General features: G+C 42.5%; 2 protein-coding genes across 2 annotated transcripts; one reads left to right on the forward strand and one right to left on the reverse strand.

Moving 5' to 3' along the window:
• Positions 1-289: 289 nt before the first annotated feature.
• On the forward strand, positions 290-5,542 carry LOC139579265 (ubiquitin carboxyl-terminal hydrolase 37-like). The gene is made up of 10 exons (XM_071407765.1): positions 290-707; positions 1,156-1,533; positions 1,819-1,950; positions 2,577-2,709; positions 2,817-2,953; positions 3,106-3,205; positions 3,333-3,412; positions 3,625-3,875; positions 4,322-4,403; positions 5,290-5,542. Exons 2-10 carry the CDS (start codon positions 1,220-1,222, stop codon positions 5,324-5,326), a joined length of 1,266 nt encoding a protein of 421 aa, XP_071263866.1. The 5' UTR covers positions 290-707; positions 1,156-1,219; the 3' UTR covers positions 5,327-5,542.
• Positions 5,543-12,800: 7,258 nt separating this feature from the next.
• On the reverse strand, positions 12,801-14,642 carry LOC139579749 (CD209 antigen-like protein C). Its single transcript, XM_071408571.1, has 5 exons — positions 14,456-14,642; positions 13,989-14,192; positions 13,740-13,882; positions 13,501-13,601; positions 12,801-13,241 (listed from the first exon to the last, which is right to left on the reverse strand). Exons 1-5 carry the CDS (start codon positions 14,640-14,642, stop codon positions 13,088-13,090), a joined length of 789 nt encoding a protein of 262 aa, XP_071264672.1. The 3' UTR covers positions 12,801-13,087.
• Positions 14,643-15,655: the final 1,013 nt, after the last annotated feature.

Here is a 15,655-nt window from a genome sequence, read left to right on the forward strand (position 1 = left end):
ACATGGCTTGTTTCTGCTGGTGCAAAAAGGTATGAAATCAGGTCATTTAATTGATTAACAACTACTTATATTCTGGAGTAGTATTTCTTATATAGACCTAGTGGGAAGAGTACAAGTTAAAGTACATTCTGATTGACAAATACATAAAAAGTGTACATGAAATGTACATGAAGTTTGGCTTTTGCAAATGTCACTCAATGTAACCTGTCTATACTGTGTTATTTGAGGTTTAGGATAGATAGCTAAGTTCCTCTAATTTAGGCCTACCTTTTCCTATTCTGATGACCCCCCTCTTCCATTGGCTGGGGATCAAGGAAAAAAGGATTTAGCACTATCACATCTTCTTGTCAACAGAAAAAACGTCAGAAAGCAAATTCAGTTGATGTGGAGCAGAAGAGAAGAAAGAAGAAGGAGAGTGGCACTTCATCCCCCTCTCCAAATCCATCTGACGGTTCTGAACAGAATGGCTTCGCCACCTCTGACCCCTCACCCTCTGATCAACTCTCCTCCCTCCATCCACCTCCCTCTCCTGTTAAATGTTCCTCTCAGCCTTGCTCTCCTGCTAAACAGCCCTCTGTACCCCGGTCACCTGCCAAACACCCTTCCCCAGTGAAATCCTCTCCAGTGGTGTCCCATCCTAGTTCTCCCTCTCCTACCAACCCTCTGGACTGTCATGGAGACACCAGCCAGGAGGGCACAACAGTCAGGTAATTCAAACATAAAGTACAGTGCCATCCTAGAGTCTCTTTGGAGAGTTGGGTTTAGTGCTACAAGACCAGGGCCAGTGTTTATCAAGAGTATGAGTGCTAATCTAGGATCAGGTCCTCTGTCCATAATAATCTGATTTATTATGATCTAAAAGGCAAAACTGATCCTAGATCAGACTCCTACTCTGAGACACTTGATAAACACAGTCCCAGAAAGTTATTTTCCTCAAACTGTAGTTTTAGGCTCTTCTATCCACATCTAGTGGATAAAGAGAGTACTAACCTATTGCCCTGGTCTACTTGGTACACTGCATGTATATGGACATCAGTACATGCATAACTACTCAGACTGTGTTTATAGTACAGTATAGTATTTAATAGAGAGACTTTGTAGAGTGGTACTATCTCTGTGTTGGAGGCTTTAGACCAGTTTCTCTCCTTCCTCCAGACCTCTGTCTCTTCAGGAACACTCTAGTCCAAGACCCCAGAGGCCAGTCTCAGCCACCAGAAGCATGACTCTTCCCAGGGCCAGCTCAGCCACCAGAAGCATGACTCCTCCCAGGGCCAGCTCAGCCACCAGAAGCATGACTCTTCCCAGGGCCAGCTCAGCCACCAGAAGCATGACTCTTTCCAGGACCAGCTCAGCCACCAGAAGCATGACTCTTCCCAGGTCCAGTTTAGCCACCAGAAGCATGACTCTTCCCAGGGCCAGCTCAGCCACCAGAAGCATGACTCTTCCCAGGGCCAGCTCAGCCACCAGAGGGCCAGAAGAGACCCAGGGGGCCAGAGGAGAACGGGGGGCACTGGTCAACATGGAACTTCTTGGGTAAACCACAACACACTGCAAATGCATTGAATATAAGTTATTTGTTGTTTAGAGATCAGTGTCTGATATACTATGGGGATAGGGCTTACTATCGAGCATGTTCGTTTTATTAGATATTTATAAACCCATGAATTATGTCAACCTTGGTCTAAAGGACATCCACTTCTTTGTGTTAAATATCATTTATCCCTGACCAAGATGGCTGCCATTATCATCACTTTATAGAGATATGAAGGTTTATGATTCATCTCTATGTGTGTACTGATGGCTGCTTCTTCTTCACAGGTTGCCTAACATTGGCAACACTTGCTTCCTTAACGCCACCCTGCAGTGCCTCCTGGTCCTGCCGTCCTTCTCAAAGGCAATCCTGCACCAGGAACAACTCTGGAGCTCCTCCCCCTTCTCCAACCTGCTCAGGTAAGGAAGGCTCAAAAGCAGACACTCACCCCACACACCCATTATTTGTGGTCATAAATTAAAGAAGGGACACTCTTTTCACGCCACTTCTATAGAAAGTGATTGTCGTAGCAGGTTAGGAGAGCATTTTCACTAATCCAAACCCTTTTCCTAACCTTAACCACTTCATATTTTGCTGTGTATTGTATTTTTTTTTTCTTTTTTTTTCAGTTTTTGTTTTGTTTTCGGAATCTTCATAACCAAGAGGAACAATAATGACACAATGATCATGATGTACGCATTTGTAGGCCAATTTGGAAAGTGTAGAATGACTACATGACCCATAATGCTCATTGACTGAACATTCCACCTTACCGTGGGAAATTTGGTCGTTTTTTTAAAATGCTCTGGAATTGAGAGCAGTATCCAAACCAAATATCTTAGGAGAATAAACAACACATTTTTGTTGTTTGGCTTCATTGTCCGTCCTCAAAGGTGAAATTGCTTTGACTCGAATGAATCATTTCTAATGATGGGGTGCCGCTAGATAAAACATATTTGTATATACTCATCTGCCTCTTCAGGCATAAGCCAGTAGGTTGACACCATCTAGTCAGCTGCTAATTTACTCTCTGTCTCCCCTACAGGTGTCTGTCTGATGTGCACCGTTTGAGTCTACCTGACAGTGGTGCAAACCAGGCCTCAAAAGCAGACCTCATGTGGAAGGTCAAGTACTCCTTGTCGGGATACGATTTGAAGTATCTGGGGGACACGCAACAGGTAACTGAGGCACTACTCTCTTGTGTACTAGCACTCTTTTTGCAAGGGTTCATTTTCTCTTCATCATTTGCTTTTATCTTGGTGTGTTTCTCTCTTCCTCTTCATAGGACGCACACGAGTTACTTGTGAACATGCTGTGCCAGCTGAAGGAGGAGGGCATGATACTGAAGACCCTCGGGGTGAACTATACCTGCCCTGTTTCTCAGCTGGAGTTCCAGCTTGTGTCGGTGCGCACATGTACCAGGTAAGAGATCCCATTGGTTGTAATGTATCTACTGAGAAGATGATCTTTCTACAAACAATATTACAAAACACATGGCATAACAGAAACATTGTAGAGACCTGACACACAAACAGACTTGATGCATTTTCCTTCTCTTTGTCCTGCTTCTGAAGCTGTGGGCGCGAGTCGTCCACCAGAGAGGACTACAACCACCTCTCATTGGACTTCAGCCCTGAGCGCACCTTGCTGAGCAGCCTAGCACTCACTTTCAAAGTCAGCACTTAGGGCTCAGCCCTGCATGTAGAGACTAACACCCAGGGCAAGCTGCCCACTGCCTCAGAATACGCTCTTATTATTGTAGTGGTGTCATTCATTTTGTAATGCTTTTGTTTCTAACCAGGGTGAACAGGTTGAATTCACATGTGAGGGTTGTAAAGGCCTCCACGCCTTAAAGGTGGAGCAGTTCCACACACTGCCTCTGTGAGTTGTCCCTTTATAACCTCTCATAGGACGAGCAGTGTTTCATGGAATGAGTGGTCATTGTGTCCTGAGCCTTTAGGAGTAGTTACCTTCCTGAGCAGGTTGTAGGACTTAGGGATGAGCACCACCGAACACATTTCACTCCTCTGTTATTTTGTTGACTGGTTTCATTGTCTGTCTGTTCATCTCTCTTCCTCTCTGTCTCTGGGTAGTGTGCTGGTTCTGCATCTGAAGAGGTTTGGAGGACCTGGGGGGTTGGAGAAGCTGGAGGCTCCTCTTTTGTTTCCTTCGGAGCTGAGGCTCTCCACCCTCTGTGGGGACATGGTGCCACACCTGCACAGTAACAGCCCACAGGCCCTCACCAACCAGGCCCCCAGCATCCAGGGGTCCATCCCCCAGACCCTCGCCAGCCAAGTCTCCAGCCCACCTGGAGAGGCCAAAGACAGCGCCCTCTGCTGTTCAGGTAGGTCATGGCACCATAACACTCTTCTTGCTCCAACACCACACAAACCACCCACTCCCAAAACGGTCCTGCTGACAGAGAAGCTGGAAGCTGCAGTTTAAAATGTTTCTCAGACATCTTTAGTGATGTATGGGAGCTGTTTTAGTCCAGCGCATTTCAGACAAGTGACCACGTTTTCACAGCTCTTGATATGTATATTTGACCCCTCAGATTCAAATGACCAGGAACCAGGAAAAGTGCTGCTGACAGCCTCAGTGGTGAGAAGAGAGAGAGAGATAGAGAGTGAAACCAGTGAAAAATAAGTTATGACAGAACACTGAGATAGTTATGAGGAGTACACGATGTAGTAGACCTCCTGTAGTAGACTAGTACTGTAGTAGACTGTAGACAGTGTGGTGGACTGTAGAGGAAATGAGAATCCTACGATCACATGTGTTTTCTTACAGAAGCAGCAGCCAGTGCAGTCAGTGAATGGTTACTACCAGCTGACTGGGGTAGTCTCTCATTTGGGAGGCTCCGCAAACTCCGGTAAGTAAATAACATAAAACACACACATGCAGATGCACAATGCATATGACATTTTTTGTCTTAGCCAGATTTGCAGGGGTATGGAACAAAATTACAAATCATTTGTGGACCGCAAATTGACCGTAAGAAGGCCAAACAGATATAATATTTTACTCATTTCAAACATTGCTTACATTTGTGTACAATCACATATATCTCTTTATTGTGCGTGGGAATACTTTGAAACAGATTTCCAAAATGAAAATCACTTGGAGCTGACTTGCTGGTGTTTTTACAGTCTTTTAAATATGACATTTTATTGGGTCAGAAAACATGGTGGGCCAAATAAATTCACCTGTGGGCCAAATTTGTCCCGTGTGCCGCCATTTGTGGATCCCTGGTGTAGGGGATAATTAGACCCGCCAATAGCATTTCGACCAAGCGAGAAAGGCTGCAGGCTTCAGAGTGAAGTGCCATCCCAACAAGCACTGCAATATGTTTAGAGTTTATGCAATTTAATTCAAAAGAATGGAGAGGCATGCCTAATTATATGCCAAGTGTATTTGTTTATCTCTGATTTCAAAACTTTACACATGTAAGAGATAAAATACCTCCCAAAGGAACTGTTTAACTGTTACAACACACTCTATTACCCACAATAGTCTGACCTTTGACCTCTAGTCTGTCTTCCTTGTTCCACAGGGCACTACATTAGTGACATCTTGCATGCCAGTGGAAACTGGTTCTGCTGTAACGACAGCCAGGTGTCAATGTCCAATGAAGCCACTGTGCTGAGGACCAGAGCCCGGAGTGCCTACATGCTCTTCTATATGTGCAGGTACTGCTGACTCTCGCCATCTATGTTCTTGTGTTGCTATTTATGTGTACGGTTCCTTTCACCCTACAGGGCAAGAGAGCGGGAGGCTCCAGCACACAGGGCCTAACAGGAGCACCAGCACCAGCCCCAGCATAAACAGGGGTAGTACCAGGCCAAGCCTCAAAACCCCCAGCCCAGCCTCAACAAAAGCAGCATTTGGACCATTTTCAACAACCCCAGCCCAGCCTCAACATGGGAAGAACGAGGCCCAGTCTCAACATGGGCAGAACAAGACCCAGCCCCAACAACCTCAGACCTGCCTCAACATGGGAAGGATTTTTTCTAGGATTTTTCCTGTGGTCAGCTCAATTCAGTTAACGATTACAGTCCTTAACGATTACAAGCATACCTTGACATACTGTATGGTAGTGAAACTCTTTATCTGTCAACCACAGTGGATTAGAAACACTGGCAACCACGTGACTCCCACCAGCCTTAGTTTGATAATATAATACATGATATGACTCCCACCAGTCTTAGTTTGATAATATACTACATGATATGACTCCCACCAGCCTTAGTTTGATAATATAATACATGATATGACTCCCACCAGCCTTAGTTTGATAATATAATACATGATATGACTCCCACCAGTCTTAGTTTGATAATATACTACATGATATGACTCCCACCAGCCTTAGTTTGATAATATAATACATGATATGACTCCCACCAGTCTTAGTTTGATAATATAATACATTATATGACTCCCACCAGCCTTAGTTTGATAATATAATACATGATATGACTCCCACCAGCCTTAGTGTGACAATATAATACATGATATGACTCCCACCAGCCTTAGTTTGAATATATAATACATTATATGACTCCCACCAGCCTTAGTGTGATAATATAATGCATAGTATGACTCTATATCATATTATATGATGTATGTGTGAATTCACAGGGTGACAATTTTGGATGTGCTAACATTATTAGGGATCCTGTTAATTGACATATACACTACATATAACCTGACTGAGCACATTATGGATCTCACTCTGTGACTAGTAGTGTAGGGGGTAGATGCTGATCTTAGGTCGGTTTTGCATTTCCACCACAAATGGTTAAGGTTAGGATTGGGGGAGATAAACCTGATCCTAGATCTGTACCTAGGGGAAACTTCCCCCCGGAGTGTGACCGGCCACCAATGGCCATATAGGGATCTTTCTATCTGTGATGTCTGTGAAGAGTTACTCAGAATGAAAAGCATAGGTTCTGACAACATCTCCATAGTTTCAGTTTGACAGATTTAAGAGAATAGAAAAAAATTATTTAACAAACTTCACATGTTTTATGACCAAAAATTAATATTTCCACCCTGTCTTTTAGTACAACATAACATATACATACCAGTTACATCAAATGACACAACTCTCTCTGCACTGATTCCACTGTTCCACATGACATCTACCAACATGAACTATTATACAACTCTATAGCTCTACTCTATTCCACAGGAGGAGAGAAAGCATCACACAGATCCTAACATACAGGGACAGAGTCAAAGGTGTCCCTCTGGTGGACGTAGTACTAACTACAGGTACAGCTGTAGTGTTGCTGACAGAGACCTGGGTGGATGTAGTACTAACTACAGGTACAACTGTAGTGTTGGTGACAGAGACCTGGGTGGATGTAGTACTAACTACAGGTACAGCTGTAGTGTTGCTGACAGAGACCTGGGTGGATGTAGTACTAACTACAGGTACAGCTGAAGTGTTGGTGACAGAGACCTGGGTGGATGTAGTACTAACTACAGGTACAGCTGTAGTGTTGGTGACAGAGACCTGGGTGGATGTAGTACTAACTATACCTACAGCTGTAGTGTTGGTGACAGAGACGTGGGTGGATGTAGTACTGACTACAGGTACAGCTGTAGTGTTGGTGACAGAGACCTGGGTGGATGTAGTACAAACTACAGGTACAGCTGTAGTGTTGGTGACAGAGACCTGGGTGGATGTAGTACTAACTACAGGTACAGCTGTAGTGTTGGTGACAGAGACCTGGGTGGATGTAGTACTAACTACAGGTACAGCTTTAGTGTTGGTGACAGAGACCTGGGTGGATGTAGTACTAACTACAGGTACAGCTGTAGTGTTGGTGACAGAGACCAGGGTGGATGTAGTACTAACTACAGGTACAGCGGTAGTGTTGGTGACAGAGACCTGGGTGGATGTAGTACTAACTACAGGTAAAGCTGTAGAGTTGGTGACAGAGACCTGGGTTGATGTAGTACTAACTACAGGTACAGCTGTAGTGTTGGTGACAGAGACCTGGGTGGATGTAGTACTAACTACAGGTACAGCTGTAGTGTTGGTGACAGAGACCTGGGTGGATGTAGTACTAACTACAGGTACAGCTGTAGTGTTGGTGACAGAGACCTGGGTGGATGTAGTACTAACTACAGGTACAGCTGTAGTGTTGGTGACAGAGACCTGGGTGGATGTAGTGCTAACTACAGGTACATCTGTAGTGTTGATGACGGAGACCTGGGTGGATGTAGTACTAACTACAGGTACAGCTGTAGTGTTGGTGACAGAGACCTGGGCCCGGTTTCCCAAAAGCATATTAAGGCTAAGTTAATCTTAGAACAATAGGATCCTGTGGTTGTAACGATGGACTTAGCCTTACGATGCTTTTGGGAAACCGGGCCCTGGGCTGTAGAGCTCACAACCATCCCCACAGACGCGTTTTGTCTCCTAGAGATTAAAGTACTTTGGTGTGAAAAGTGCAAATCAATCCCAGAACAACAGCAAAGGACCTTGTGAAGATGCTGGAGGAAACAGGTACAAAAGTATCTATATCAACAGTAAAATGAGTCCTATATCAACATAACCTGAAAGGCCGCTCAGCAAGGAAGAAGCAACTGCTCCAAAACCGCCATAGAAAAGCCAGGCTACAGTTTGCAGCTGCACATGGGGACAAAGATTGTACTTTTTGGAGACGCCCCCTGGCGTCTCTTCATAGTATTCTTCAGATCGCTTCATAGTTCAAGAGGATGGCCCAACATCATTCAAGTTTTGGAACAGTTCTCTCCATGCTTACTCCATGTGGACTTCTGTCCCACTCCTGAGAGAAAAGCAGTTGATAGCCATGATTAGATGCTATACACCGGGTTGCTGGCTTGGACTCAGGTCTCTCGGTAGAAGTGGTGCGGGACAGGGCCGGATTTAACGCCTTTGTCGCTCTTCTTCAGCCGGTTAGAGGGGGTTTTGAGGTTCACACCGTCCTCGAGGTCAAATTATTCCTTCCATGCATTAAGACAATGACTGCAGTCACCCTCGTGATAACCCCAAGAGAGGACAGAAACACAGTTTAGTTCAGTTATTTATAGTATTCAGGAAATCCAGACAAGCATTGACAATATGACAATGTATTACTTTTACCAATTATTCTTAAAACGTATCGCTAAACATATGTCAAAGAGAATAGCAACACATTCTGTTGAAAACGTTATTCGTTTTTTAATTCGTTTTTTTCAAATTGATTTATACTCCCCATCACACTGTCAACTTCATCGCAGAGTTACAGGATCAGGAAGTTAGACCTCTAACCCATCGGCAGAAATCCCAGTAATCCAGCAGACCCAACCTGGTGAGATTTGTATCGAAACAGAACAGAACAAGCAACACAACAGTTCGCTCCTTCATGTATCACTCGATACACCCCTACATATCACTATTCCCCCATTTCTGACAGAATGTGAGTAATGTGTTAAAATAACAAAACAACACTACTGGTTAAAAAACAAAACAAAATAATTTCAAAGAACAGATCGAATTAGAATCACTACCGATAATAACTCCATAACGAAAACAAATAGTACCCATACAGTCATAGGAAAATAGACTTAAATGGCTGCAATCCCGTTAACGGGATCGATATGACAACAGCCAGTGAAAGTGCAGGAAAGTCATAGGAAAATAGACTTTAGACAGCCTACCCTTGTTCAAAGGCAACGCCCTCTCCTTCTTCCCGTTGGTCTGAGTCACAGATAGGGCTATGGACCATAAACTTCATCATAATTATTAGTATTACTAATGACCTTCAAATCAGTATAACAAATGACCTTAAAATTCATCATCCTATTGTCTTTCCAGTGAGGGTGATCAAACAACACTAGAAAGTCAGGAAAGCGGTCATACAAACCCTTCCAAGAAGTGTTTCTTACTATATTAGACTAATTAATGAAAAATAGTCAAACGTTTTGTCTCATCATATTGTCTCATCATTTCTATAATCCCCCCTTTGACACATGGTCCTTACCATGCGTCAAGTTACACATGTATGGAAAACAGGAGTGAGGAAGAACAGGCAACAGTAAAGTTGGAGGGCCCACCCAGATGCCCTGCACCACTGAACGTGGAATTCCAGGAAGCCTTTTCCATGTGCACTCCCGATGCCCCAACCGAAATGACAGTAGCTTCAGACAGAGGTGGGTCTGGGTATGATTTCAAATTAATAAACGATATGGTTGCCTCCGTATCGCATAGAAATTCAATCCACTTACCTTCTATCTGAACTTGCACCATGGACGACTGATTAGGAGAGGAGAGCATTTTCACCAACTGTGGCACAAGATTAGCACTATCTTCCGTCTTTGTCTCAACTTCCTCTTCTCCTTCGTCTGGTCAAAACCCTGGGTTGTGTGCCGCTGTGTGTGGATGAGGGGCACTCAGCCAGGGTCCACGATCTGTTGATTCTGGGTTTCCCTGAGCGTTTGGGCAATCTCTCTGAGAATGACCAGGTTGGACACATACAAAGCAGCCTTTCTGGGGACAGAAGCGGGAAGTGTGGCCAGGTTGATTGCAGGTATAGCAGATGAAAGTCTTTGAGTTTCCTCTTCCACGGCCTCTTCCCCGTGCTCGTTCTCCACCACTCCGCGGGTGACCTTCTCCTTTTCCTCTAACTGCACTGTTAGGCATATTTGGGAAGTCTTGATACATAATTTTGAACAGAAATGCAATGGTTCATTGTATCAGTCTAAAACTTTGCACATGCACTGCTGCAATCTAGTGGCCAAAATGTATATGGCACCTGGGCTGGAATAATACATTATGGCCTTTCTCTTGCATTTCAAAGATGATGGTACCAAACAAATACAAAAGAATGGTTGTTTTTTTCTTTGTATCATCTTTAACTTGTGTATTATCTTGTGTTATATTCTCCTACATTCCTTTCACATTTCCACAAACTACAAAGCGTTTCCTTTCAAACGATATCAAGAATATGCATATCCTTGCTTCAGGGCCTGAGCTACAGGCAGTTCGATTTGAGTATGTAATTTCAGGCGAAAATTGAAAAAAAGGGGCGTATCCTTAAGAGGTTTAATCTTCGGGATAGGTGTCCCATCCACGGGACGGTTGAGCTAACGTAGGCTAATGCGATTAGCTTGAGGATGTAAGTAACAAGAGCATTTCCCAGGACATAGACATATCTGATATTGGCAGAAACTTTAATTAATCTCAAGCTAAAACAAAACATGAATCATTGTACTTTTGTAATCACAGGTGTTCCTATAATGTACAGATATTATAAAATTCCTTTCAGTATCTGCTAGCATGCCATAGACCCCCAGTCATTGCGGTAACTCTAGTTAGCATTGGCTCACAAACTACCTCTAACTTCCTTCATACTGGATACAGAGAAATACAAATTGTATCCATGAGTTCTTCTGACTCTGGGGAAGTAGATAAATGTCATATTTGCCAAAATCCAGATGTTTCCCTTTGAAATCAATGAATGACTAAGTGCAAATGTCACGTAAGCGGAAGCTATGATTCTGCCCATATGATCCCAAAGTATGAAGCATCTCTTTTATATAATCTGTAAATGGAGGAAGAATAGCTGTATTTAAAGTGGTGTTTTCTCACCCCATCTCTCTTCCTGTTGAGGGGGACTTGTGGTTGTTAAAGATACAGCTTCACACAGCAACAGGAAATATAGTGACCAGTTACAGTTAACTCCTAGCCTTGCTAATGTTAGCCAGCTAGCTAATGTTAGTAGAATTCAGAACACATTATATGTTTAGAAAATTCAGAACATATTGTACGTTTTGCAAATTCGTAACAAATCATACACATTGTAATTCGTAACATATCATACACATTGTAATTCGTAACATATCATACACATTGTAATTCATAACATATCATATTAAATGGATGATGGACATCCCCAAATTGATGCATACCATGTGAAACGTAACATATCATACTAAATGGAGTGTCTCAGATTTACATACAGGATAGTACAGAATGCTCTGAGACCAGGTTGGAAATACAGACTGGGGAGGGGAGTTACATAGGACTTTATGAACTTGAAAAATAACTTTTCTGCAATTACTATACATCCTGAAATACAGAGACTCAAACTTTTCAGAACATTTAACCTCTAGTCTTAAAGGAAAAACCTTTAATTTAGGAGATGTTGTATTTAGCATTTCATGTATCAATTTCCTCAAGAATATAATTTCCAAAGCTTTCCCTTGTGAAGTAAGACATATTCATTTGGAAGTCACATTGTATTCTGTTTTTGAATATTAATCATCTAATTATTTTACTCAGTTGAGTTTTAAAGACTTGGGGCATGAGGCATCGGCCAACCTCATCATATTATCATAAGGTAAAGGCTGGGCCAATTGTGTGCCGCCCTATGGAACTTGCAATAATCACCGGATGTGATGCTCCCTGGATTTGAACCAGGTACTGCAGTGACACCTCTTGCTCTGAGATACAGTGTCTTAGACCACTGCACCAATCAGGAACCCCACATATGCTCTTGTTCACTATATCCTGTCAACATTAGCATAAATCATATACTTTAAGGATCTGCACACAGTACAACAGACAGTATATTATGTTGTATATCCTGTTAAACAGCTGCTTTAGCTTCACAGTCTGTTGTGTCTGAGAACGTACAGTGTTACAGGTGTAGGGAGGACTTCACACCTTAACCAGTGGTTTGAGCAGACAGCAACCTCCAGGAAGAGACAGAACAGCAGATAGACAACATGCATGAGGGTGTGGGTATGTAGCAGACAGGTCCACTGGTGTATGGTGCTGCTATAGGTAACATACACGTTGTCCCTTGCATTAGCATTGTTTTTGTCGTGTGTGTGTGTTCCCTTTTTGTACTTCTCTGTCCTCTGTGTGTGTCCAGGCCACACTGTATTATGTATCCAATCACATTCAATCAGGAAGCTGGTAGACCTTGTTAAAGGACATTGTTACTTCATTTATTAATCTGTGACTTTGTTATTCTTTTATTAAAGTGATAAACAGGTTAATAATTTGTCCCACTTTTTTTTTTACTAAGCATAAGCCTACTGCAAATCACATGACATGTTTCTAATAAAATAATGAAGAATCATTTTACAGAGTACAGTATGTCTACATTCTCTCCTCTAAATCTAAACACAACAATTATTTGTTTTATTGTTTATCTCTTCCTCATTCTCTTAATTTTCTTCTTCCTCCTCTGTCTCTCTCTGACACTAAGGCTCTATCTCAATTAGTCTTTCCTAGATTCCTCCTGTCTCCTCTCCTCCTTTCAACCCTATTAGAGGAGAAGGTCCAAGGCACCTCCCCTAGGATTGTATTATCCAATGTGTTTTGAGAAGGAGGGGAGGAGAGAGGATGTGAGGAGGAATCGAGTAAAGCCGAATTGAAAAAGAGCTCATAGACAAGTCTGTAATACCACTATTTCACCTCTATGGTGTGTTCATCGCTCACTTTAAAACCACTTAACCATTAAGTACTGTATCCAACTGTCAACATAATAACTACGAGAGAGAGAGAGAGAGAGTTACAGTAGGTTATTGTTACACCGCTTTCTCACAGATCCAGTTATGAATTGTGCCACATTTGTCATCATTCCATGTCTCTACATGGTCATCTTGTCCATAGTATATCTCAGCACAGTCCTCTTGCCAAGATAACAGACCACCATTATTAGGCTGTCCTGTCCACCAGTATCTAAACAACACAGAGAACCAGACAGTCAAAGACACACTCTGTAAGATGTTATCAAGAATGGACCATTAACAATGATATGTATTTTTTATATAATGACATTTTAATCTAAAAATATGACTTGATTTCTAAGATACATCTATAGTTTGCATAGAATGACATCCATGAGTCGGAACATACATTTTGATGAACATGATTGGAAGCATTATATCATTGTTGTTTGTATCTCCATATCACAAGGTAAAATGGTCAAATCTCTCACCCTGTGGTCAGTGGGGTGCCGTCCACCCACTTCCAGTTCCCCTCAGTAACAGAGTCAGTCAGACCAATCCAGGCTCTCAGGTGGAGGTTGAAGAGAAATGTCTGTTGTTGAGAAAGATAAAGATTATGTCACTCTTAATATATTTATAAAATACTGCAAACATATTAGTGTACTGATGAAAAGAGAGACTCTCTCTCTCGCTCTCGCTCTCGCTCTCGCTCTCGCTCTCGCTCTCTCACCTGTTCACCTCTGCTGCTTATGATCACCAGGTCTGCTCCTCTCTCCAGACAGTCCTGTCTGCTCTCCTCCCAGTTTTTCTTCTCAATAGAGAGGAAGTACAAACTGGAGTCAAAGTATCTCCATCCCTCCTGACAATGCTGCTCTGTTGAAGAGCAAAGGTGAACACATTGAGAAACTTAGTCAGTGTTTCTATCCTCAAAAACCCATTGATATAAAATTATTATAATTTATCACAGTTTATATCTCACCTATCACAAAAAGCTTTGCCTGAATATGGCCTTTCTCGTCAGTCAGGTTGTTGTATCTGGTCTGGAGCTGGTCTCTCTCTTCAGTCAGGTTGTTGTATCTGGTCTGTAGCTGGTCTCTCTCTTCAGTTGCGTTGATTTTATAAAGGGAGAAACTCTGGAACAAGGTGTTCCTTTTATCCTCAGAATCTTTGATGGCTCTGTTATCTACAAAGTATAAATACATAGTTACTAGGTAAAACACAAGTTAAATATGCATAGAAACCAGCACTTCTTACAACTAGGTGATAAGCAATGAACTTGGACACAAACTCACAGTAGACAGACAGGCCTATGATCCCAGCCAGTAGAACACACAGCAGCCCCAGACACACTGCAACAACTAGGAAGGGTCTCTTTCCTGAGCTATCAGGCTCTGTGGACACATACAAGATACTTTTATGTTTTGTGTGTCTGTGTGTGTGTGTTACCTGAGTGCTGGTCTCCTGGTCCATTATTAGGAGCAGTGTCTGCTGTCTCTTCTCTCTTGGTGCTGGTTTCACCGTCTCTCAGGGTGTCTGCACTGACGTAGATATCCACAATCCTCTCCTTCATCTCACCTCTGTTAAACTTGACCTTCTTGTTCATATCTGGTTCAGAATAGATGACCTTTGACATCTTTAACAATGCCTGGGTCTTCTTTCTATGTAGGTCTACTATACATTAAGTCTCTGATTCTAGAATTAATGTGGTGGCCTTCCAACATGGCCACCAGGAGGCGTCGTACATCAACTGCAAACCCTCTATACGTTAAGTCTCTGCTTCTAGTGATATCTCTGTCTCTGAGTCATCTGTGTGTCTCTGTCTGTGTGACTGCTGTAGGTGTTAACTCTAGGGAAGTATCAACAAAATGACACGGGTAGTTGTGGCTATGCTAATGCAAAAAATAGAACAAGTTGGCATACTTGTGTGCATACTTGTGTGTATGCATGTGTGCATGTGAGAGATTGTTACAGTGATTATTGTTAAACCATTTTCTGCAGCACAATATAAATCATTCCATGTCTCTACATGGTCATCTTGTCCAGAGTATATCTCAACACAGTCCTCCTGTCCAGGGAATGGGAGTTGCTGCTTGTGATGATGGACAGGACACTATCATACCAGGAAGATATAGATCATAGAGGGGAAGTGGAGAACAAAGGCTAGATGTTAACACATATTAAATATAATATGTAACAGCCCCAAGATAATTCAGGAAGTTTCCAGAACTCCCCCTTCCTTTCACATTTCTGCTGATTTGGACCCTCTGTTTACTCCTAAATATACATCAACATGTTCAGGAGGTCCAGGACTACAAACATGGGTCATTATATTGTCCATACAATAGATTTGACACTACAAACTGCTCCAAGTGGATATTGAGGGTGGGTAGTCTTAAAACCTTTTGTCAATAGGGGGGCGCTATTTTCACTTTGTAAAAAATCGTGCCCAAATTAAACTGCCTCGTACTCTATTCTTGCTCGTACAATATGCATATTATTATTACTATTGGATAGAAAACACTCTCAAGTTTCTAAAACCGTTTGAATTATATCTGTGAGTAAAACAGAACTCATTTTGCAGCAAACTTCCTGAAAGGAAGTGAAAAATCTGAAATCGAGGCTCTGTTCCAGGGCCTTCCTATTAAT

Source organism: Salvelinus alpinus, chromosome 6 (assembly GCF_045679555.1).
Source record: "Salvelinus alpinus chromosome 6, SLU_Salpinus.1, whole genome shotgun sequence".
Taxonomy (NCBI): Eukaryota; Metazoa; Chordata; class Actinopteri; order Salmoniformes; family Salmonidae; genus Salvelinus; species Salvelinus alpinus.